We start from the raw sequence: 25,699 nt of genomic DNA on the forward strand, positions 1-25,699 counted from the left end.
ACTGCCAAGAAATTAATGGGAAGTATAAATAAATACAGGTAAATAACGGAACACTTTAAAACAAGGATGTTATAGGCTGTATTTTCTACTGTCAGAAATCTTTTGGCTATAATGATTTATGTTAAATTTGTTGAGTTGGCCATTAACAAAGCACACCCAAGCACACAAATGTACCATAGATAGATGCTGCTATAAAGTGTGAGCACAGATAAGAGTAAACACTTGATAATGTGGTGATTAATGCACTATGGCATGATTTACAGCTGGTAGATGTTTAGTTATCAAGCACCTACAGTGATTAGAAAGCACAATTATTTTAGAACCAATCATCAAACTCAAATAAATAAACTTAATGGTGCAATATAATGTTAAACACAAAAGAACAGCAGAAATGGGCTTTATAGATTATTGTAATTTATATTTCATTTGGACTTCATTCTTCGGCTGCACACGTAAATAGTTCAATCCTAGTGAATATTTCTCAGATGAGGTACATTTCTGTATAGCCACATTAAAGATTTGACTACAAAAAGATTCTGGTTCACTGAACACAAGTTGATATTTTAAGGCAATTCCAATAGTGGGGCATGTTGTCACTCCATATGAGCTAATTTGTCACAATAAACTACCTTTTATTAGCTTTTCAAAATTTTAAAATAAAATAATTTGAAACAAACTGAGAATGTGATCTGGTAGTAATGGTTTGCGTGCATTTTTAAACGTCTCTTATTAATGCTGTCAAAACACAATGTTGTGATGTGAATGCAAGAATAAAAAAGGAAATAAATAAATAGCCTAAATAAACATTCAAATGCAGTATGAAGTTGTTTACTATTAAATATAAATATATAAAAAGTATTTAATGTATATACTAAATATATAAATAATATTATATATATTTATATTGTATTTTATTACAAATATAATATAAATCCAATATTCTATTGAGAATAAAATCTCTCACTCGTGATTGGTCGAATATCTTGTCGATCATCTCTCACTCTAGAGGGCGTTTCCTGGAGCCATTTACTTCCGGCATGAGGAGTAAACCGCCGGAAGTAGCTCTCATGACCACCAACACCGGAACAGTAATGTAAACAGATGTATTTATTGTTTTTTTAATGACAATATCTTAACAAGTATGACACGAGACAGCACAGCGCAGACCTGACTCGGATGGTATGGATTGTCTGTAATGTTTTCAGTCGCTGAAACACGCATGCGTGAAGGTAAATAATGATGTTGATGTTCTCTGTCTGGTCGAGCAGATTAGCACGAGATTTAGCAGGGCGCGTTCACTGAGCTCTTCTAATGTGTCTTTTATTTAATATATAATCCACATTTATTATTACTCGTTTCAAGTAACATTGAGAGAACATTTGCGACAAGTTCCCCTCATAAATAATACAATTAGAACGTTTGTTTATACGAATTCTTAAGCTTGATAACTGGTTGTCTTCTTAGCATCTTAGCAACACAACTAACATCTTTTTTTTCCCAATTAGTTTGTGTTATAAGTTTTGAAACCTAAAATAACATGTCATGTGTTGCAAGCACTGTTGGGTAAGTTACTCTAAAAAAGTAACTGATTACTAACTACTAATTACATATACTGTGCTAATTAGGCTCTCTGAAAATTAATTGCATTACTTATTACTTTCTAAAACCCTTATTAACCTCGACCAGATGGAAAATGCAAGGTTAGTCATGAAACTGTTCTTTTCATTCTTTCAAATAAATCATATAAAATCAAATAAATTATTCATGAACTGGCCGGAAATTAAGAAGCAGCGTTAAATTAGAAAACATATTTTAACATTAGACATTAAATTTCGATTTTAAATTGACTATTGTTTTATATATAATTTGTCTATACTCCATACAGTATTTAACTGAACTAACTGTAGTTAAATTACTGAAAATTTAACAGTACTCCCTTACTACATGTTTTCAATGAAAAAGTAATTTAAGTACAGTAAATAATTACTTGGTAAGGCCTTACATCCAACACTGGTTGTAAGGAAATGGTGTAGCGATTCCCATTTGTGTGATTGGCTTGTAAAAAAGGTTGTTGTTGTTGTTGTTGTTGTTGTTGTTGTTGTTGTTGTTGTTGATCTTAACATTTTTAGTCAGTAGCTAGAGTTCAAACTCATTACCCGCACTGTGTGTATTTGCTTTACTGGTTGTTTATATCATAAACATGCCCAAAAGTGCAAGACTACAGCCTGGGGGTGGCCTGTATGCTAGTTCGCTAATTAGAATCCCAGGGTGGGCTGAGTGACTCCGGCCAGGTCTCCTAAGCAACCAAATTGGGCCGGTTGTTAGGGAGGGTGGAGTCACATGGGGTGACCTCCTCATGGTTTTTATAATGTGGTTTGTTCTTGGTGGGGTGCGTGATGAGTTGTACGTGGATGGCATGAAGCCTCCACACGCGCTATGTCTCAGTGGTAACGCGCTCAACAGGCAACGGGATAAGATGCACGTGTTGACGATCTCAGATGCGGAGGCAGCCACCACAAGGAGCGAATTGGGCTCCCCCAAAAAAAGACTACAGCCTGGAAAATGGGTTTATCTGTCATTTTTTGTGTCCAAAACTGGTTAAATGAATGACATGTTTGTAGTAGCTGGGTAATCTATCTGCGTGGGTGATTTGTGATATTTTTGGGTGGTTTCATAGCCACAAGCGACAATTGTCAGAGGCAAAGTTTATATAGAATAATGACCAAAATAATCCGATTTGAGAGGAAAGATCCTGTGGAACTGCTACTGCGAAGTAGCACAAAAGGACTAAGTTATTGTGCCCCCTAGCGTCACAAATTAATGAAATTATTTATGTGACTGACTCTAACCCTAAATCATACCCTAACTGCCTTAATCACTGTTGCAAAAATGTTGAAATTTTGCATGTGACCTCAGAATGTTGTCGCTTCCATGTGTTTTAAGTTTTGTTAAGTTTGAATATTTTCCTTTCAAGATACAGGCCAATTAGTAATTACAGGCCACACCCCAAAATGTATTCGCTTATATCTTCCGAACAAATCTAACGAATTTGATAACGTTTTGTCAGTAGGGTCTGTAAATGATGTATGTTAAATTTCGTGCGAATCGAGGAAACGGGCAAGGACGAGTTCGAAAAAGTAGGTTAATCCAAAAAATCTAAGTGTTTGAAAGGTTTTCATGCAGAAATTGAAATCCATGTGACCTAGTGTTGTCAAAAGTACCGATACTTCGGTACTAAGTCAGTACAAAAAAAAAATACATCTAACGATACCAGTGTTTCAGCAGTACCGAGCACCGACTCTATCCGGTATCAGCGCGCAGTATGACTGACACATAACAGCTTTAAAATGCTCACAGGCTTATAACATGTGCTCCTTTTACACTGAAATGGACAATTAATCCAACTGACATGTCCTGGTGGGATTTATTAAACCGCTGTAGGCTGCAATCTTGGTGTGGATGAGCTGCGTACTTTAAATGAATGTATAAATCCCACCACTTTGAGATGACAAAGCAGAGCACTAATCCACCGTGAACCACACAGCACATGTAAACTATATATTTATATAATTAAATCACAGCATTTGTGCTTTAATCTCAACTCAACTTTATTTATGTAGCATTTACAACAACAGAGTGGACCAAAGTGCTTCACATTAATACGATTTAAAACATAACATTTCAAAATTACCACATACACCAACACCATTAAACTAAAATCCAAACACTCCAAACGGGGTCCTACATTTCATTTGTCAGACTCAAAGGAGAGTGTAAACATGAGATTTCAGACGTGACTTAAAAGTGTTCAGGGATCACACAGGGCCCTGTCACGAACTGTTTATCAGTGAAGAAATGTGAAGCTTCCGGCAAAAAAAACGCATGTCATAATAAAGCACGATTCACAATAAAAGCTGATAAAAAAAAAATGTAATAACATGTTAAAAATGTCTATTTTCACTTTTAACATTTTTTAAGAATTCATTGATTAGACACCATTTTGATGATTAAATTCAACTTTAAATCATGTTCTGGACAATAATAATAACAACTAAACTTGTGTGTTCAATAGCAAATTATCATATTAGTATATTTTTGCTGTGGTATCAAGAACTTTGAAATTTCGTTATCATGTTAACACTAATGTGACCATATGATTTGGGGGCCCTGAAGGATTTAGAGAAGCTAAGAAAAATTATTATAGTCTATACGGTTCCGGAGTTATAAGCAAAAACACAAATTAGCTTATGATAGCGCCACCGTGTGGACGATTCTCTCAAAATGTTTTATACCTCTTCAAGTAGAGACCCTTCTTGTGTATAATAATTGACATGATCATCGGCCATTATTAATTTAAGTTGTTAGGTGCTGAAGTTTGATTGGTTGCTGGCGGCCATTTTGTTTTCTGTTTCAAATGGATATATTAAGGCTATGTTAGCACTTGAACCAAAGAAGGTGCACATTTAATTTGTACTTTGTCAATCAAATGGCTGTGAAGTTCTGATTTTTATTTTGTTATAGCGCCCCCTATGGGCAAAATTGCACGAAAATCTGTGTGTATTACCTTTGTGTCCTTTAGTAGTAATAGACTTGTATATATATTGACCAGACTAATTAATCTACCAATATTGGGCTATTTTCAAATGATTGGCATCAACCGATAATGGTGTTAGGACATCTGCAGCCTTGTCAGTGGATAATGCACATTTTCAGTTTCCAAATGTTTTTGTGGAGTTCATTGATATTCAGCGGTTTTGTGTATGTCTTATTTGTTATCAATAAACTGTATTAGCTCAGAAGTAAATCGGCTGTCAGCCACTTGGCTCTCTAGATATCAGTATTGGCATTGTCCAAATAAAACTGTCAGTCAACCACTCTTGAGCTAGGAATAGTTCACCCAAAAATAAAAAGTAATTCTCTCATCATTTACTCACCCTCATGTCATCCCAGATGTGTATGACTTACTTTCTTCTGCAGAACACAAACAAGAGAATTTTCATTTTTAGGTGAAATAATCCTTTAATTTACAGTTCTGTTTCCATTTATGCATTTAACAGTTAGAAATTTCTTCAGAGAGTTTATATTTTTCCATTTATGCTCCGCTCTGAAGTATTTTATTAGCTAGATGTTGATCTTGCCTCGAGCAAAACTTGTTTGCAAGCCTTAGTGTTGTCTGTTTTGTGAGTTAAGCCAATCTTTATTTTTATTCGGTTCTTCTTAATGAATTGGTCGAAGCGGTTCACAAATCAGTCAAAGTTATTTCTGTTTGTCACTCTTTGAATGATGCCGAAGCATTGTTTACATCTTCTACTGTATGTGACCCTGCAGACAGGCATCCATGTGCCACCATGGAGAGGAGAAAATAACCCCCAAAAGAAGACGTTGCATTGCTGAGGAATCTTCAGTCTGTAACTCTGACTGAGGATCGGCACATCCGGAAAGAGTCCCGGAGAGAGTCAGAGGGGGCGAGAGGCTTGGAGGAAGAGGGTGCTGCTCAGGATGGCGTTCCTTGACAACCCCAGCATCATCCTGGCCCACATCCGGCAGTCCCACGTGACCAGCGATGACACGGGGATGTGCGAGATGGTCCTCATCGACCACGATGTGGATCTGGAGAAGTTCAACTCATCTGCGGCGTCTTGTGGAGGCGGGTCGTCTGGAGGCTCGTTTGGCGACGGCAGCAGTGGAGGAGACGGGCAGACCTGCGATCTCTCTCAATCTGTCGACATCACCTCCAGTTGGGACTTTGGCATTCGGCGGCGCTCCAACACAGGCAAGTAGATGACTGTCTCCCGTGAAACTTTAATGCTTTTGGGGCTCTTGATCAAATTTAGTGGTGAAAGGTTAGAGTTGCTAGTGTGCTCTGGTACAGATAAAGTGATATCACCAGTAATGTTTTTGCTCTTTTAAAGGAATAGTTCACCCAAAATGTTTTATTCTGGCATCAATTACTCACCATTACATCTTTCCAAACCCATATGTCTTAATTTCTTATGATGAACGAAAACGGAGAAATTTCAATGAATATCCAGGTTTGTCTTTGCAGTTCAATGACAGTTGATGGTACCTCACTGTAAAGTTTAAAAAAAGGACACAAAAGTTTAACAAAAGTAGTCCATGCGGCTTTGTGCGTCATATTCCAAGTCATCTGAAGGCATATGATAGGTTTTGATGAATTTTGCGATTATAAAATAATCATCTGATCGTGGTAATTTGATATTATCTCTGTTATTTTGATGATTATTGTGCACTTTAAATTCCAGTTAAATTTTAATGCCCAAATAAAGATATTTTATTCTAATATTTAAATGCCATCAACTGTGCTTTTGTGTGTCATTTAGTTGAACTCAGAGCGTCACTGAGCTGCACCACGGGCATCATCCAGAGCAGATCCTGTCCGGAGCGTGAAGCACTTCACAAGCTATCTGACGCGTGAGCCGTCAGCAGAGGCTCACGCCAATCTCCCGCGAAAATTTAAACGAACAATTATAAACTTTGATAGTTAACGCAAAGCACTCCGGCTTCACTTTAAACGATCGTTTAATGGCAAATGTTCCTGGTCATAGCGTGTTCAGTGTTAATGACATGCAGTGACACAGAGGAGAAGACGCACACTTACTCTATTTCTGTGGAGTGATAAAATGATGAAACAAATTAAATGGCAAAGGTTTTGCTCCATGAGAATTTAGGGCTTGTGGGTGTAATCAAAAGAGCATTCAAGTAACATTTGAAAGTGAAGTGACATTTTTTTTTTTACTATTGCGCAATATAATATAATATAATACTATATAAATATACTACAATATAAATATACTGTATTAAAAATATATAATTTAAAATATATATGAGTTCCAAAAACATCAGTGTAAATGTTAAATTAACCAAAACTAAAGATGACCAAAAAGAGAAATTAAGTATTTAGAAATATTTTGTAATGCAAAACATAATTTTTTATGTCTTTAACAAGTATTTAAAGCCTTTATAGGAAATTATATATGTTTATATTATTAGCTATATAACGTTAAATATGTGTATGAAGAACACAAGCAACTTAGGAAATACGACATTAATCGTTTATATGACAATTAATCGTGAAAGCCCTAAAAGAGACATTTTATGATTCATAATTATTTGTTTCACAATTAACCATCAGCCAAATTTCATAATCATGACAGGCCCTATTCATGATTCATTTCTGGGTGCAATATTCCATTAAGATAAGTGAATGATTTACATATATTAGCCAGACCGACTGATCGGCCAAGTGCACTAGCTGATTATTCTGCAGACTTAGCCACATTATAAAAGCTTTTGTTTTTTCACTACAATCTGTTATCAAATGTAAAGTCCTAAAGCTTTATTGTACAAGCCACTGAAAGTACAAATCTGGACTGGGGCTTTATCAATAGCTATTTGCACAAATATAAGTTTTGTGATATGATTTATGAATTTCATAAAGAATTTTGGTGCCAATTGGTAGCATTCAAATTGAACTGGAATTATGAAAGTATGGAAGTATGCCTGCAAACACACAATAATTGATGATGATTTTTTTTAAAGAACAACTTTTCGCATGGAACAGTCAGTCTCTTAGGTCTAATTATCTGTATGTGAGGCTAAATGGCATGGAGTTTTGTCAATTTTTGACTTTTTGGCTCAAGCTCTATCTTCAGATATGAGCGATTGCATTTTGTTTCTTGCTGTTCATCAGTTCCATTTTGAGTCATGGAATATAATGTTGTTTGGTCACGAGCAACTGCAGAAATGTAAAGATGTAGCATCAAAATGTAAACATCAACAACAGTACGGACCATGTTAATTCAGATACGAATAATTTATACCCCGCCATGTTTTCAAACTAGAAGCCTACGTTTCCATCAAATTACTTTTGCCGTTTTACAGCATTTTGGTGCTGAAAAGTTGGAAAGAAAAGTATACTTTTATTCACCAAAGTGACATTCAGCTGATCATAATGTATAGTCAGGACATTACTAATGTGAAAAATGACTATTGCGATAAAAAAATAAAAACATTTAAACGTTGATGAAGACCTCAACACCATTAATCACATGGAGACATGAAGTCCGAAGTTGACTATTTAGGCAAATTCGGGCATGGAATGTCCTAGTACATATTGGGCAGATATGTGTATGCACTGCAGTTGTTGCGCTGGTGGCTCTCGACTTGAACTTCAGTGGTGGCTCAGCGGTTGAGGCTCTGGGTTACTGACCAGAAGGTCGGGGGTTCAAGCCCCAGCACCACCAAGATGCCACTTGAGCAAGGCCCTTGACCCTATCTGCTCCAGGGGCCCTGCACTTGGACCCCAGCTTAGCTGGGATATGTGAAAAAACAACTACATTTCACTGTACATATGTCAAAATGTATGTATAATGTGTGACCAAATTAAAAGCTTCTTCTATCCCGTATTCGGGTCACATGTTTAAACTTTTAATGAGATGAAAGTGTGCTTTGTTCATTTAAAGCTCAAAGACTGGAGCGACTGCGGAAAGAGCGGCAGAACCAGATCAAGTGTAAAAACATCCAATGGAAAGAGAGAAGCTCGTCTCAATCAGGTACAGTAGCTATAACTGTGGTCTTGCTTTCTATAAGGTCAAAGTGAAGTTCACATTCATTTTCTGTTCCTCCCTTCTTGTCCTCTGAATAATTTGTTCCTAACTTGATTTTTATAGCAGAGGATTTGGGCTCGTTTTTTGAAAAGAAGGATTTTAAGGACCGGTCCCGGAGCACAGGCAGTAAATCGACACTCTCACTACGGTTAGAAAAGTGTCCTCAACAGCTTAACAACCCCTTCAATGAGTACTCAAAATTTGATGGCAAGGTGAGCACATTTGTGTCTACATAAAGTTGTTTTGTTGTGAACGTACAAGTGTCTAGTTTCTATGAAATGCGCCCTTATTATGTTAATAGTGTTTAAGGTGCTGTACAAAGACAACTTGAAATCAAAATTGTCCCTTTACTGTTGTGTTACACTTATTGTGCATGATTCATCAGTGTATTTTGGTCATATCGCCTACCCCAAATTTGTACATCGTAACATTTCTTTTAAGATAATGCCTTCATTTGTTAGCTTAACGATGATGAAAGTCACGTGTTCGTTTAAACACTAAATGCATCATTATTAACAAATGATTCAGGGCCCAACTCTTTCTATTCTGCATGATTAAAAAGCAATGAACACATTCTTAAGAAATCACTGCTGTCACCAAAACCCAATTATCAAACCACACCAATAAGAGGTGTTGATGGAAAAGTGATGTAATAAAGGTTTAAGTGGATGCAGAGTTAATTGAATTAAACACAACTTTAAATGCTTCTTTTGCATGGGTTGAAGGTTTTCATCACTCTAAGCTTTTCTCTCTGAAATGTAGAATAATCAGCCTAGATTCACGCAGGTTCCTGTCTCCTTGCATTAGGGTCATCTGCAGGCGCTAACACCTTTTATTCTATTTATACTTTACATATTAATATATTATTTATGTACTCGATTCATGTATTTATTTGTTTAATATTAAATTTGTATTTTTCTTTTTTTTTTGGGCTACTTTTATGATCAGCAAAAACATATTTTTTTTAATTATTTGTTTTAATATATATATTTATTTGGCTACTTCTATGATGGTAAATGGTCGGTTTTCAAAGTGCTTTACACTGCATCTCATTCACCCATTCACACACACATTCACACACCTGCCATGCAAGGCGCTAGCCTGACATTGGTGCAACTTGGGGTTCAGTGTCTTACCCAAAGACACTTCGACATGTGGAGTCATGTGGGCCGGGAATCGAACCACAAACTCCGTGATTAGTGGACGACCTGCTCTACCACCTGAGCCACAGCCACCCCAAATAATCAGCTAGTTAAATGGTTGTTCGTTGATGCTCTTTATTTTTATAATTTTATTTTACTCCAAAATGGCTTAAAATGGGGATTTCTTTTCGTTAAAATGAACCATTATTTCATCCTCACAGGCATTGAAACCAAATAGATTTAAAATGTGTAATACAATAACTAAACCACCATAAAAGTCTTATGAGGATGTTTTCCACTAAATTAACACAATGAAGAATACTATTTGATTATTTTCGTTTTAAGCACCAGACCACTATAACAATACATGGTAATGTACTGTAGGTCAACGCTAAATGCAGCACATTATTGAGTGATGCCTTACACAATTTGTTGAATCAGAGTTTTGAATTGATTCATTGAAATGGACCATTTGGAATGATTCATGGAGATTAATTTAATTGCAAAATACAATTTTTGTTACTGAAGTTTAAAATCAGAGACCAAAGTATCACAACATTTTTGCCCACTATTTTCAAGGTAGTAGTGTTAGAATAAGAAGTCAAACCAAACGTGTTTTTGCATCCGTCTGCACTCTTGAATTTATTTCCTGTGTAAACATGACAGTCTTTAAATGATACACAGGGTCTTTATGTTTTTAAGCACTTTTAAAAATGTATCTCGAGACAGCTGCATTCTGTCTTGTTTATTTAGCTGCATCTACCTTTTTTAGAGCAAGAACTCACTCAGTCTGAATGGCCCCTAACACCTTGTCTACACCGGACGCGAGCGGTGCGTCGCGTCAAAAGCAACGGAACCCCATTAAAATCAATGATTCTGTCTACACTGGAAGCGTCCATTTTGGCCCATCCATCGCGTGGCAATAAAATCCAATTTGCACTGCTGGTGCTACTACACTAATTAAATGGATTAGAGTAATCGTGTGGACGTGTCCAGTGTAGACAGTCAATGGATGCGCCTGGTGTACACAGGGTGTTAGACTGTCCTTTATACATTAACACGTTTTCTCTTTTTTCAGGGCCATGTTGGTACAACAGCAACCAAAAAAATCGACGTCTACCTCTCAATGCAGTCAACCCAAGAGAAGTTGCACCCCATGACGGTGGTCACGATGGCTAACGCTCGGGTCCATGATCTCATCGGGCTCATCTGCTGGCAGTACACCTGTGAAGGCAGTGAACCCAAGCTCACGTTAGTACAGATTTAACATTAGCAAGTATGTTGAAGTCGGCATGAAACTGAATTTACTTCTGTATTATCGAACTGCTTATCGAAGAAGAATATAGGGCGGGGATTTGAGTTTATCCATTGGTTGTTGATTGGATTGTGGAAATATGGGCATTACATAGCGGAATGGAGGCAGATCTGAATGCGACACACCCCTACCATCGTGCTGCTCGAGTCAGAGCTGGTTATCTGTGAAATTAAGGAGTGATCTCAACACATTTATGATCAAACTGACAACATAAACGCACAAGCATATCGCGGTCTTTGCATACGAAGAGGCTGTAGCCGTTGAAAACGAGTGAGTAAAAGAACCATATTTTAACGTTTTGGATCACAATACACTAAATATAAATAATCTCCAGAGACATCCGAAGTGTTGTATTCATTAGTGATCATCTCAGCCATTTAGGCGTAAAATGTCTCAAACACAACCATGAATTTGCCGTTATTCCTCCTCATTTGAAATGTAAATTCAAGCCAGCTGACCCGTAACCAAGGAAGTTTGGGTTAAGGAACACGTTTTTGAAGGAAAACAGAAGAAAATACACCTTGCCATCTTCACCAACATGTGATTGACACTTCGTTCAACTCTACGCCAGGTTGTGGTATTTATAAGAAAGGAGCGGGGTTTAAGTGGACTAAATGATTGGAGAAGTCCTGCATACGTCACCAGAGAGAAGTCTGTCTCAAGCACTGTTTCTGAAGTATAGCCACAGGACGTAAACATTATACATGTTAACATGATTTTAGTGTGAAAAAAATCTACGATTTACCGGTTTTAACGCGTTTACCAGATTAGATGTTTTACCAGCGTAACATCGTCTTGTCTACAAATTTGTAAGCAGTTTTATCTCGCTAAAATGATGTTAACATGTATAATGTTTACATCTTGTGGCTATACTTTTGAAATAGTTTGTATATTAGTGTGCTGGCCCCATTCACTTCCATTGCGTCTTTAATAAACGAGGTACTACTTTAAATTGTTTTTTGTGGTAATCAACAATGCCACACATGCTGTTGATTTAATCTTGTATCAAACCTGGAATATGCCTTTAATGCTACATAATTGGACGGATGAAATGGACCCATTCCGGTTTATCATAAATAAAACATGTTTGGGATCAACCTTCTTCAGTAGGCTATTACTTTACTAGTAATGTACTAGTGACCCTCCCAGTCCTCAACACATACACGTCCCCAGAGTCATTTATATTCTTTTCCCATCTACCTCTGCTGTAATGTCAGTCCTGACCTTTCCCAGCTCATGCAGGAATTCCCCTGGGTTCTTTTCTCATCTCCTCATTCAATACGTCTCCGGGGTTTGCTGACTGAACAGCACAAGAATTTTTTCTCTGGTATGTGTACAATATAAAGATTTATAGGGTCAGATTGAGAAGAGGACAAGCATTAAAATGGAGAGGAGTAGAAACAAGGGCTTTGTTTGCATTGCACATAAATCTGATCCTTAGCTCAGACTGTTTGTTCAGAAAGCATAGTCAACATAGGAACAATTCTCAGTAAAATCTTTTTAGAACTCATGTAAACCCTTTAATCAGTTGAAAATAGTCCTAATTTTGCAATGTCAGACTAACAGTCCTAGATAATGCTATTGTAGCTCTGCTTTGTCCAGGATGTAAACAAGTTAATCGGACAACAATTCAGGCTTGTGTTGTGTGCTCTTGTTGTGCTTCCTTCAATATTCGCTAAAGCATTATATCATGCATACTTAGACAAATAAAGACTGTCATCTACGCAAAAACCCGCTGTAGCTCGATCATAACTGCGTGTGTAAACATACTGACTGTTTCCTAAAACCTATCACTCGTTCACTATTCATAGTGAATGTTACTTAGTTCACTTTATGAGGAAAGTGTGAGTGAAATGAGTGGATTTAGGCACAGTAACACACTAAAACAAATATTTTGTGGTGGAGTAAATATAGCAGAAAAGATTAAGTATACTTTCTACATTGAATAAGTTAAAGCATGAACTTGAAAATGTGAATTCAATTCTACATTTGTTCTCCATTTAAACATGTAAATATTTATAATCTCGCTTATAAGTAAATAGTATTTATGGTTATTTGTTGTATTTACAATGTGTCATCATGTATGAATCCAATGTGATCTCATGAGAAATCGCATGTATTCTTATATTAATTTGGTTCTAGCAAACGTACATTCTCTTACGCTTGCATAGAGGCTGAAAAGTAGAATATTTAAGCAATATCACACTCGCAAGTGTGCGATATGGCCCTACATCAGCACTGCTGTGATTCGGCCGCAGCAGCAGTGCTGATATAGGGCCATATAGCACGATTGAGAGTGTGATATTGCTTATATACAACAGTTCAATGAACAAGTACATTTGAAAAAATTAGGAAAAACTGCGTACGTTCATAAAAACGCATTTGTGCATGGAACTACTTTCTTATGCGATGGATCAGAAACTGCCATTGCTGGTTCAAAACAAATTATGCGTCCAAGCCTCCGTTAGTAATTAAAAAATGTCACTTCAGAAATGGTATCACGGCTTGTGCTGCTTCAAAGAAGTTATTGGATAAACGTGTGAGAGTGTGTGAGAGTGTGAGACGGAGTGTGTGCGATCACCTGTTGCCACACCCAAGCAGAGATGCTGTCAGCTTTCTCAGTGGAACAGTAGCCATGCAAGTGGGGGTATTTCTCCCTGTTTCGTGGTAGCCGGTGCACAAAAGTCATTCACTATATAACCCTAATCTCCTCTGCCATTTTAAACGGCACGTCCTCTCCAACGTGGAAAGTCCAATAAGTGGTAAGCTTACACAGTTTCTGTAATTAATCAGTCAGTTGTGTCTCTCAGCTGTGATGAGCCATGATGCTGAAGTTGTTCGTTTAAAGCCATTTCCTAGCTTTAGTAGTGTAGGATTAATACAAGTGATCATGGAGTGCTGTTGTATGTAAACGCTGGCTGATGCGGATTCACTTCACATCAACTAACTGGCTCGTATCAAAAAACTGCGATTAATCGCGATTAAATATTTGAATCGTTTGACAAATTATTGCTACTCTACATCAACTTGTTAAATTTTTGAATTGTTGAAATGTGTTTATGTTTAGAGATTGGGGTAGGGTTATGGGATATAATACAATTTATAATCAATTCGTGTATTCAAATATATTTGTAATGGATTCGTCAATATTCAACGTTTCTAAAGCTGGAAGTACATACAAACATTTAGGTTTTAGATGCTTTCAAACGTCCATATTGTACATTTTAGTGTCTTTCCAAACGTTCAAACATGTACGTTTAAATGTTACAAATATTAACATACGAATAGCTATTTATATTCATGAGATCAGGCGGTCCAATCCAAAGTAGAAAAACTTTCAAAATGTATTTGCTAATTTGAGTACATTTAATTGATATATTAAATAAGAACATTTTACTTAACCTTTTTAACCTGGTGTTCCTAGCAGGCTCTGGACTTAAAGGGATAGTTCACATAAAATTAAAATGAACTCATCATTTACTCACCCTCATGCCATCCCAGATGTGTATGACTTTCTTTCCTCAGCAGAACACAAATTAAGATTTTTGGAAGAATGTTTCAGCTCTGTAGGTCCATACAATGCAAGTGAATGTTGGCCAGAACATTGAAGGTCCAAGAAGGACATAAGGGCAGCAGTGGTTAAATCCATGTCTTCATAAGTGATATGATAGATGTGGATGAGAAACAGATTAATATTTAAGTCCTTTTTTACAAAACATCTACACTTTAACTTCCACATTTTGGTGTGGGTCTGACTTTCACAGTCAGACATTTTTGCATGGGACTGGATTGGGAGAGTACATTTTGAAATTAAGTGTTATTTGAATGTATTTCTACACAAAATAAAACAAGTTGGAGACCTGTTAGTGTTTAAAGTTCTGTCATGTTGGTATTTAGAGGAGTTTTTGTGTTGGTGGACTTTTTAGAGGTTACCATTGTGGAGAAGAGTGGATCTAATGGTTAGATTGAGGATGGGTGATTTACCATGCTTAAAATAACTGTGTTTTGCTTTTGTCACGAAGCAAAGGCTGAGGTATCATCAGCGTAAATGCTGATTGAGGATCAGTACAATCCTTCAGCAGCGCCATCTTTAAGTAAACAAAAATATATGTATAAGATGTATTGTTGCTAACTTGTAGCAAGCTGCAATGTTCGTTGGAGTTATTTGGACATCTAATTTAAGTGAGGTTAGCTCAGTTCCTTTGGGTTCATTCATCACAAAATATTTAAGTAAAGCCTACATTTTATATAAAGGAAACTCATTTTAATTGTGTGGAACCGATGTCCACAATTGCAAAATCTTATTTTAATTGGATTTCATCACACATATGGATGTTAAAGTTAGTAAAGATGAGATTAGAAAAAAAACGATTTTATATTTTTGTTGGCCGTCTGAACAAAGCCAAGGAGAGCAAAAGCAGATTCTCTCGTAGGCAGCTTGAAACCTCACAGACCATCTTGGTGGTTGAGATTCAACCTGATTGGCATAGCAATGAGCCTGTTCCCCCCTGGAGAAGGGTCAGGCTTTGTAGAGGAAGAGATACAGGCCATTGCTGGAGGCCCTGAGAACTCTGCTTTTGAGTGAGGATCAAGGTTAAGTGATTCCTCTCTTGACTTAAAACACAGAGATTCTTTCATGATGTTCCAGATCACAGTCTGGGCCAACCACTAATACCTCATCTCCATCACCATCCTATAGTTTGAGTGTTGTGTTTTTAGTCAAATCCTACGGTTTCTATTTTCTATTCTGGTATGATTTGCAGCTGGTGTGAAAGCAATCTGTTCTAATCTGCCATGGTCTCTCTCTGCACCATGATGTCTCACCATAAGGAGACTTCTCGAGACTCTGAATTAACACTATGACAGCTCAGGTCTGGATTTTGACATTTTGTCAGAGCAAATTAAACACCATCCTCCAAGTACAACACCAGCGTTGGCACTGCCCTTAAGGTGTAACACTATATCATAAAGACCAAGACTTTTTATAACATTGCTGTGGATAATCTGTCATAAAATAGGTTGCTTTTAATTAGTGGCTTTTACAGAAGTATGCATCACTAGTACTATTACCACTGTTATTACCATTGCTCATACAGTATTTGACCCCAAATATTAAATTTTGGGGTAGGGATGCACTGATATTGAATCTGGGCTGATACCAATAATCGATAATTCACATCACATGGTGGCCAATACTGATAACCAACATTTTTAAACATATTTTTACTTTTAATTTATAATTTTTTAACCTGGAACTGCTAGCTAATTAAATTATACAGTGCCATCCACTAATATTGGCACGCACCCTTGGTAAATATGAGTAAAGAAGGCTGTGGAAAAAAATGTCTTTACTGTTAATCCTTTTGATCTTTCATTCAAAATATTGACCAAAATCTATCCTCTAATGAATATCAAACGGTTGCAAACACAACACAAGTTTTATCAAAAAACTAATATTCTTGTCAGATACATGTGTCACAATTATTGGCAGCCTTTTATTCAATACTTTGTGCAACCTCACTTTGTCAAGATAACAGCGCTTTGAGTCTTCTCCTATAATGCCTAATGATGTTGGAGAACACATGGGAAGGGATCCGAGAACATTCCTCCGATGACTATGGCAGAACCTTGATTTTGTTGTCAGCGAACCATTTTGGTGTTGTTTTTTATGTGTGTTTTGGAAAGTTTGTGTGGAAAACTTTATAAGGATTTTTATGTGTTTTAAGGCATACATACAATAATTTGCCTGGAGCCTTTAATTGTGTTCTGAGTAAAAACTTCTAGACCAAAGTTTGAAACTTGTATTATTATAAAAAAACACACACAGGCTAATGAAGTCAGAATCAGAATGAGCTTTATTGCCAAGTATGCTTACACATACAAGGAATTCGTGTTGTTGACAAGACATATATATAGATAGATACAGTTGAAGTACTTGGGTCAAACGTTTTGGGTAGCCTAGGGTCATTGTCCATTTGGAAGTCCCATTTGCGACCAATCTTTAACTTCATGGCTGATGTCTTGAGATGTTGCTTCAATATATCCACATCATTTTCCTTCCTCATGATGCCATCTATTTTGTGAAGTGCACCAGTCCCTCATACACCCCCACAACATGATACTGCCACCCCCATGCTTCTCGGTTGGGATGGTGTTCTTCGGCTTGCGGTCTCACCCTTTATCCTCCAAACATAACGATGGTCATTATGGCCAAACAGATAGATTTTTGTTTCATCAGACCAGAGGACATTTCTCCAAAAGGTTTTTGGCCCCATGTGCACTGCAAACTGTAGTTATTTATGGCTGTTTTGGAAGTGTATTCCTTGCTTTGCAGCCTTTTAGGTTATGTCGATATAGGACTCGTTTTACTGTGGATATAGATACTTGTCTACCAGTTTCCTCCAGCATCTTCACAAGGTCCTTTGCTGTTGTTCTGGGATTGATTTGCACTTTTCGCACCAAACTGCGTTCATCTCTAGGAGACAGAATGCATCCCTTTACTGAGTGTTATGATGGGTGTGTGGTCTCATGGGGTTTATACTTGCGTACAGTTGTTTATGCTGATGAACGTGGTACCTTCAGGTGTTTGGAAATTGCTCCTAAGGATGGACCAGACATGTGGTCTTTTTTTTAAAATCTGATTTCTCTAGATTTTCCCATGATATCAAACAAAGAGCCACTGAGTTTGAAGGTAGGCCTTAAAATACATCCACAGGGACACCTCCAGTTCAGTACACCTCCTATCAGAAGCTAATTGTCTTAAGGTTTGACATCATTTTCCAAGCTGCTTAAAGGCACAGATAACTTCTGACCCACTGGAATTGTGATATAGTCCATTAAAAGTGAAACAATCTGCCTGTAAACAATTGTTGGACAAATTAATTGTGTCATGCACAAAGTAGATGTCCTAAAAGACTTGTGAAAATCTGTGGAGTGGTTAAAAATGAGTTTTAATGACTTCAACCTGAGTGTACTTCTGACTTCAACTGAATATGTAGATATGCATGTATACATACGTATATACGTATGTATGTACAATATACAAATACAAATCTGTTATATACAGATGCAGAAGAATGGCAGAAGAGGTATGGTATTTTGGATAAATATAACTAGACTAAGCTGTGTATTGCACATAACTATTGCTCAGTGGATAATTGGTTTTTCAATGGATAATTGGTTTTTCATGAGATGGATAGCCTGAGGGAAAAAACTGTTCCTGTGCCTGATGGCTGTGGTGCTCAGTGATCTTTAGCGCCATCCAGTTAGCAACAGTTCAAAGAGGTAGTGGGCTCGGTGAGTGGGGTCCAGAGGAATTTATCCAGCCATTTTCCCTGGAATTGTACAGTGCTTGTAAGGAGGGCAGGGGGGCAACCAATAGTCCTCTCAGCAGTCCGAACTGTCCGTTGTAGTCTTCTGATTTCTGATTTTGTAACTGCACCAACCAGACTGTTACTGAAGTGCAGAGGACAGACTCCATGACTGCTGAGGAGAACTGTATTGGCAGCGCCTGTGGCTGGTTGAACTTCCTCAGCTGGCGAAGGAAGCACAAACTCTGCTGGGCCTTTTTCACAATGGAGTCAATGTGGGTCTCCCACTTCAATGCCTTTGAGATGGTAGTGCCCAGGAACCTGAATGACTCCACTGGTGCCACAGTGCTGTTTCGAATGGTGACCGGGGTCAATGTTGGGGTGTTCCTCCTAAAGTCCACAATCATCTCCACTGTTTTGAGCATGTTCAGCTATAGGTTGTTAATGTTTTATTCCAGAATGAGTAGCCCCCATTGTAAATGCCCTGACTTAAATTGGGTCTTGGCGATTTTGTTTGATAAAAAAAAAGGTAATTATGACTTTTTAGCTCAAGACACCCTTACTAAGGTTTTAAGTGGATTTGGTCAAATAAAACAGATAGTGCAATATGGCTGCTTTAAGTTTTAGTAATGCTGGGCTTTTATAATTGTATTATTTTCTCCTTTGTTTTCTCCACAGAGAAAACGTCAACACCTACTGTCTGCACATTGCTGAGGATGACGGAGAGGTGGATACAGACTTCCCTCCTCTCGACTCAAACGAGCCCATCCACAAGTTTGGCTTCAGCACGCTGGCTCTGGTGGAGAAATATTCCTCTCCTGGACCGGGGCCCAAACAGTCACTCTTTGTTCGAATGTAAGAAAACCACTTAAGTCCGACTTTATCGTGTCCAATCAAGTAATCTGAAGAATTTAAAGTCAACATTAAATCAAAATTGACCCTATAAATGTAAAACACTTTCCTGGTCTTATTATGAACACTTCTTCAGCTCACATATCAAACACACATATTCAACATGCAAACAAAAAACAGCATATGAACGCTGTTTCATGTTCACATTAAATGTTCAAAAGTATAATTACTCAAACCATAAGAAGGTTTCTGTTCAATTGTAAATGGTGGAAAAAGCAATATATGTGCATTTATAAGGGTCAGATGAACCAGTACACCCACAAATCTATAAAATCTAGCTCTCAATTAGTTGGCTGCTCTTCTGTGCACTTGGGATGATCTCTAATCAGCTGTTTGGCAAGTATGGCTTACAAAGCATTAGGAAGCCCCTATTATTTTGAAATCGCTAATCGGATTTGGGTTGGCACCCAGCCCTGGCTCGTGATAGGGTAATGTGTCTCCACCGGAACCTTGGTTTGGGTTGTTTTGTAGGTTCTGCTTTTTGTTGTACCTAAGATCTTACTGGTTGTGTACACTTTTTTTTTTTTTCACATGATTTATTTTTGTACTTAAAGGGATAGTTCACCAAAAATGAAAATGTTCTTATGATTTACTCCCCCTAATGCCATCCCATATGTGTGCGGCTTTCTTCTGCAGATCACAAATGAAGATATTTAGAAAAATATCTCAGCTCTGGAGGTCCATACAATGCAAGTGAATGGTGGCCAAATCATTTAAGCTCCAAAAAGCACAGAAAGGTTGCATAACATTTAATAGAAACCCTCAGACTTTACAAAACAAGTTACAATACAACGGTGAAAATAAACTTTAAAAACTCTCACAGTATACTCACCCTCATGCCATCCCAGATGTGGGTGACTTACTTTCTTCTGCAGAACACAAATAACGATTTTTAGAAGAATATCTCAACTCGAACCGACTTAGAAGCTCCAAAAAGCACATAAAGGCAGCATAAATGTAATCCGTAAAACTCCGGTGGTTTAATCCATGTCTTCAGAAGTTATATGATAGGTGTGGTTGAGAAACAGATCAATATTTAAGTCCTTTTTTACTATAAATCTCCTCATTTGACCAGTCACGACCATTAGGTGGCGACATGCACAAAGAATGTGACTTGCCAAAAAACAAAAGAAGAATGTGGAAGTGAAAGTGGAGTTTCATAGTAAAAAAGGACTTCGATATTGTTTATTGTTATATACTGTTTCTCACCCACACAATCATTTAAATACCCTACCTTGCACATATATTAACACTTGCACATGTACATACGCCATTCTATGTTATATGTCCTATTATCTGTATGTCTATTTATACTCTTACCTTGTTTTACATTCTGTGTTTGTGCACTTGTTTCTGCTATCACTAAAAAACATTCCTTGTGTACGTGAGAACACGTGGCAACAAAGCTCATTCTGATTCTGAAGACATGGATGTAACAACCGGAGTCATATGGATTACTTTTTATGCTGCCAAAGTTCTGGCCACCATTCACTTCCATTGTATGTGGCTCAGGTAGTAGAATGGGTTGTCCACTAATCGCAGGGTTGGCGGTTCGATTCCCAGCCCACATGACTCCACATGCCAAAGTGTCCTTGGGCAAGACACTGAACCCCAAGTTGCTCCCAATGGCAGGCTAGCGCCTTACATAGCAGCTCTGCCATCATTAGTGTGTGAATGAAACGGAAAACGGTTAATGTGATGAGAGAATTTTCATTTTTGGGTGAATTGACCCTTTAATCAAGTTCTGGTATTTTCTCTTACTTAAAAATATCTTTAGGGTTTAGATTGGAGGAAAAGTTGGTGTTTGTAGCCAAGAAATCGTGAGGAAAGCATTAACATGCCATTTAGGCATACATCGTATATCAGCATGTATTTACATTTTCGTTGTTATCAATATTAGTCTGTTTAATATTGATGTATGATTTGCCAACGAGTTGGTTCTTTTTAATGTTTCACAAATTGGTTTAATTATCCATTTGTAAATTTAGTTTTTAAATTATTCTCCAGTAATCACAATGGACTGGAAAAGTCATGGACATTCATTGGTGGAAAGTGTGTGAACCCTGAAATTAGAAAAACATTCTTGTAGAACATTGACCCAGCTGTTTTGCACTTTCCAGTGCATTTTACCTGTTTTTGTCTGTTAATATGCTATTTACTCACCAGCTCTTAGCCGTTGGCTGGTATTCTGAGTGCTGTGGGTTAGCTACATACTCCCTTCATGAGACAGGGCACTGATGTGGCACTGCAGAACTGAGCCTGTGCTCGGCCCGCAGAGGGCCATTGGGTCTTCGACCTCTCCTGCTGGACCCTCAGCCCCTCTCAGGCCTGACGTAAAGACTGTCAGAAGCACTGGCCAGAGGCACACGTGTCACGACTACTAAATGGAAGTGGACAGGCCAGTCCTCTGTCCAGATCTCTAGAGTGTGTGCTCTGCAGTCTTTGGCCTTGGGTTGTTTTTCTGTTGTTGATGCATTTGTGTCCACTGCTGTGATGCACCCATGTGCTCAAGGGTTGATTTGTGGAGTGCCCCTCGGCTCTGTTGTGTTGAAGAAATGCTTTGTAAAAGCAAGTCACCCACTTGAGTACTGTGTACAATACAGTCTTTTAGTGTATTAGAGTTTTCAGAAACAACACTGCTAAATGTGAAAAAATAGGTCTAGTTGATGCATATCCATGCACCTTTTTATTTGTAATCAGCATAAAGATTTTAACTTAAAATGTACAAGGATGTATAAGGACAAATTAATATTTTTACAGTTTTGCATTGTTTTTCAATCACTTTTTGCCTTCACTAGATCATTTTAAGCAGTTCTGTGGTAAAACACATGATTGAAAAGTACAAGTATGACATACTCTATAAATGAATATGTGCATGCATATTAATTATAAAAGAATTAACTAAAAGAATTAGTTTTAAATAAGACTATAGCATGTTACTCTGCAGGACATGTCAACATCAACACAAGTATTTCATGTTGATTGCTCCTATATAGCTGTAAGTTTGTGAATTGTACATGTTTAGGATGACTGGGTGCCGTGAAATAATGCATTGATAAGGAGCTCCGTAAAACATCGGACTTTCCGATGCATTGTCCTCGCTGATCAGACTGAATCGAAAACAGGAGTGATTGGTCAGTATCGATCTGATTCGGCTCAGATGACTCACTCAATCACAGAATCTTGATAACAGGTCAAAAGGGAAAGAGAACTGAGAGTGAAAAGATGCAAATAACAAAAATATGAAATTATTGACTTATTTTATTTCCTCGCCTCTGTATCCACGTTATCTAACACCTATATCACCCATGTGAAAAATTAACTTCCCCCTTAAACTTAATAGCTGGTTGTGCCACCTTTAGCTGCAACAACTGTAACCAAACGCTTCTGATAACTGGAGATCAGTCTTTCACAACGCTGTTGGGGAATTTTGTCCCATTCTTCTTTGCAGAACTGCTTTAGTTCAGCCACATTGGAGGGTTTTCGAGCATGAACTGTCCGTTTAAGGTCCTGCCACAAGCATCTCGATCGGGTTCATGTCAGGACTTTGACTAGGCCAGTCCGAAACTTTAATTTAGCTTCTTTTGAGTCATTCAGAGGTGGACTTACTCCTATGCTTTGGATCATTGTCTTGATGCATGGAGTGGTGGTGGTGTAGTGGTCTAAGCACATAACTGGTAATCTGGTAATCAGAAGGTCGCTGGTTCGAGCCCCACAGCCACCACCATTGTGTCTTTGAGCAAGGCACTTAACTCCAGGTTGCTCCGGGGGGATTGTCCTTGTAATAAGTGCTCTGTAAGTCGCTTTGGATAAAAGCGTCTGCCAAATGCATAAATATAAATATAAATATAATATAAATATGATGCATAATCCAGTTGCGCTTGAGCTTCAACTCATGGACCGATGACGGGACGTTCTCCTTTAGGATTTTCTAGTCGAGAGCAGAATTCATGTTTCCCTTAATTATTGCAAGTTGCCCTGAAGCAGCAAAGCATCCCGACACCATCACACGACCACAAACATGCTTGACCGTAGGTATGATTGTGTTTGATTTACGACAGATGTATCGGGACCCCTGTCTTCTAAACAGTTCCACTTTCGACTCATCAGTCCACAGAACCTTTTCCTAAAAGCTTTGAGCATCAGGCTTGCAGTTCCTTGGATGTTGTCCTTGGCTTTTTATTGACTTCCTGGATGAGTCGTCGCTGTGCTCTTGGAGGAATTTTGGAAGGTCGGCCACTTCTGGGAAGGTTCACTACTGTGCCAAGTGTTCTCCATTTGGAGATAATGGCTATCACTGGGGTTCTTTGGAGTCCCAGAGCTTTTGAAATGTAACCCTTCCCAGACTGATGTATTTCAATCACCTTTTCCTCATCATTTCTGGAATTTCTTTCGACTTTCAACTGGCATAGTGTGCTACTGGTTGAGACCTTTTAGCCAACTTCATGCAGCTGAAAAAGTTGAATTTAGGTGTTGATTTGATTGAACAGGGCTGTCAGTAATCAGGCCCTGGTGTGTCTAGCCCAGCTGAACCCCATTATGAATGCAGTTTCATAGATTTGGGGATTTATACATTTAATAACTGTATTTTGTGTTTACTCAGATTGCCATTTTTTTTAATGTTAGACTTTGTTTTAATTTTTGAAACAATTTAGTATGAGATATACACAAAAACAGAAGCAATCAGGATGGGGCAAAAACCTTTCCACACCACTGTACCTTTTATATTATGTTGGGATTGTAGACAGATGTAAACATTTGAGGCAGTGGTCCCAAAATATAATGCTCTAATAAAATGACAATGCTATATTAACTAACACAAATGAATGTTCTTGTATTGTTTTGTTTCTTTTGTTTTTGGTGACTCAGTAAAGTGCATATTTACTGTTGTTCTCCAGTTTCCTCAGGGTTTGTTGGGGAACAATCAGTTCACATCAAATTCATTATAACCCTTAAAATTGAATGACTTAAAGCTGAAGTGTGTCATTTCTTAGCTAAAAGCATTAATGGAATTGCAATAAAACAATTGTCTCCTAAACAGTCCCCCCTTTACATACAATGGTGTCGTTGCATATAGAGCTGGGATAGGTGAAAATAATATAACTTAGAAAAAATGACACATTTAAGCTTTTAAGTATTTATATAGTTGAATATGATATGTTGCAGTTAATTCAGACCTAACGTCCAAAACTACATAAAGCGTTTTAGTTTTTATGCTGTGTATGATAGTTGGTTGCAACAAACACACATGACTGAATTTTGCTTGTCTCACCCCACAGAAACGCAGCTCATGGTTTCTCTCTTATCCCAGTGGACAGCCTAAAAGTGACCATGAAGGAAATCCTGCAGAAGGCTCTTAAAAAGAGGAAGGGTTCCCAGAAAGGGTCAGGTGGGACATCTCAGCAATTCAGTTTTTATTTCATGTGAAAAGATGGATTTTTGTATTATTTACATATGAAACTCTTAAAGGTACAGTAGTGAAAAAGCTGTTTTAATTCTAAGGATTAGAGAGAGGGTGAATATGGTCATACAATATTTAATTACGAAAATGCCGCCTTTTATATTGTCAAAGTGGAATTTGTATGTGTGTAATCTCCATCTGTGTTAGTAAGTGAAGCCGTCTGCTGTGATTTGGATGATATCCGTGGCAAAGTGCCAATTGGCGTGATAGCAGAATTGGGCAGGGTCTGATAAGGCCAGACACTTAAATACAAAAAGTCGCTGGTAATGGATCGGCCCTTAGATGGCTACGATGAGCCATCGGGTGAAATAAGCAGCGGGTGAAATAAGAGGGGCGAAGAGAGAGAGAATGAGCCACAGACTCTGAAATGGAGACGAGCACATAAAGAATGGAAGGCAATGGTGCGGGAATGAAAGCATATTAGAGCGATAATGGATGAAACACAATGGAAATGATGGAGCTTGGAGAGTCACTAGAGCTTCATTCCTCCTTGAATTTACCAAACACTGCAGACAAAACCTAGAGTGAGAGACGTTTGGTTTGGTTCTGGGTGCTAGGGGCTAGGGTCATTGGTTTAAAGAGACCATATTCTATACGTTTGTGACATTTATTTTAGCCCCTGACCACTTGTAAAGTAAGTCACCACAAACAGTCATAATTAAGTCTTGCATGATATTTGACACTCGGTGACTCTTAGAAGTAAACGAGCTGTTGTTGTTTTCTCCTGTACCTTTAAGACTAATATAATGTAAATGTCCTCTGGTATGTTTGGCTAACCTTAGTATACCTGACTGCAATGGCTATGTCAGATTTACTTAGAATTCTCCCCATTTTTAAGATCATGCAAATCCTTTAATTTTTAAGGAAATTATATTAATGACATTATTTAAAAGACTTATAGGCCTCAAAGAAGACATCTTATTTAATGTCCA

At 37.7% G+C, this 25,699-nt stretch overlaps 1 protein-coding gene across 2 annotated transcripts in view; it reads left to right on the forward strand.

Moving 5' to 3' along the window:
* The first annotated feature begins 1,074 nt into the window (after positions 1-1,074).
* Positions 1,075-25,699, forward strand: part of LOC127642935 (target of rapamycin complex 2 subunit MAPKAP1-like) — a 40,008-nt gene continuing 15,383 nt past the window's right edge. Inside the window, exons 1-7 of one of the 2 annotated variants that reach the window (XM_052125388.1) lie at positions 1,075-1,229; positions 5,329-5,773; positions 8,484-8,573; positions 8,691-8,839; positions 10,848-11,020; positions 19,073-19,249; positions 24,586-24,695. In XM_052125388.1, the coding sequence (XP_051981348.1) occupies positions 5,500-5,773; positions 8,484-8,573; positions 8,691-8,839; positions 10,848-11,020; positions 19,073-19,249; positions 24,586-24,695 (973 nt within the window). In that variant the 5' untranslated portion in view covers positions 1,075-1,229; positions 5,329-5,499. The remainder of the gene's footprint in view (positions 1,230-5,328; positions 5,774-8,483; positions 8,574-8,690; positions 8,840-10,847; positions 11,021-19,072; positions 19,250-24,585; positions 24,696-25,699) is intronic. The other variant, XM_052125389.1, reaches the window with a different exon arrangement.

This window comes from Xyrauchen texanus, chromosome 4, assembly GCF_025860055.1.
Source record: "Xyrauchen texanus isolate HMW12.3.18 chromosome 4, RBS_HiC_50CHRs, whole genome shotgun sequence".
Taxonomy (NCBI): domain Eukaryota; kingdom Metazoa; phylum Chordata; class Actinopteri; order Cypriniformes; family Catostomidae; genus Xyrauchen; species Xyrauchen texanus.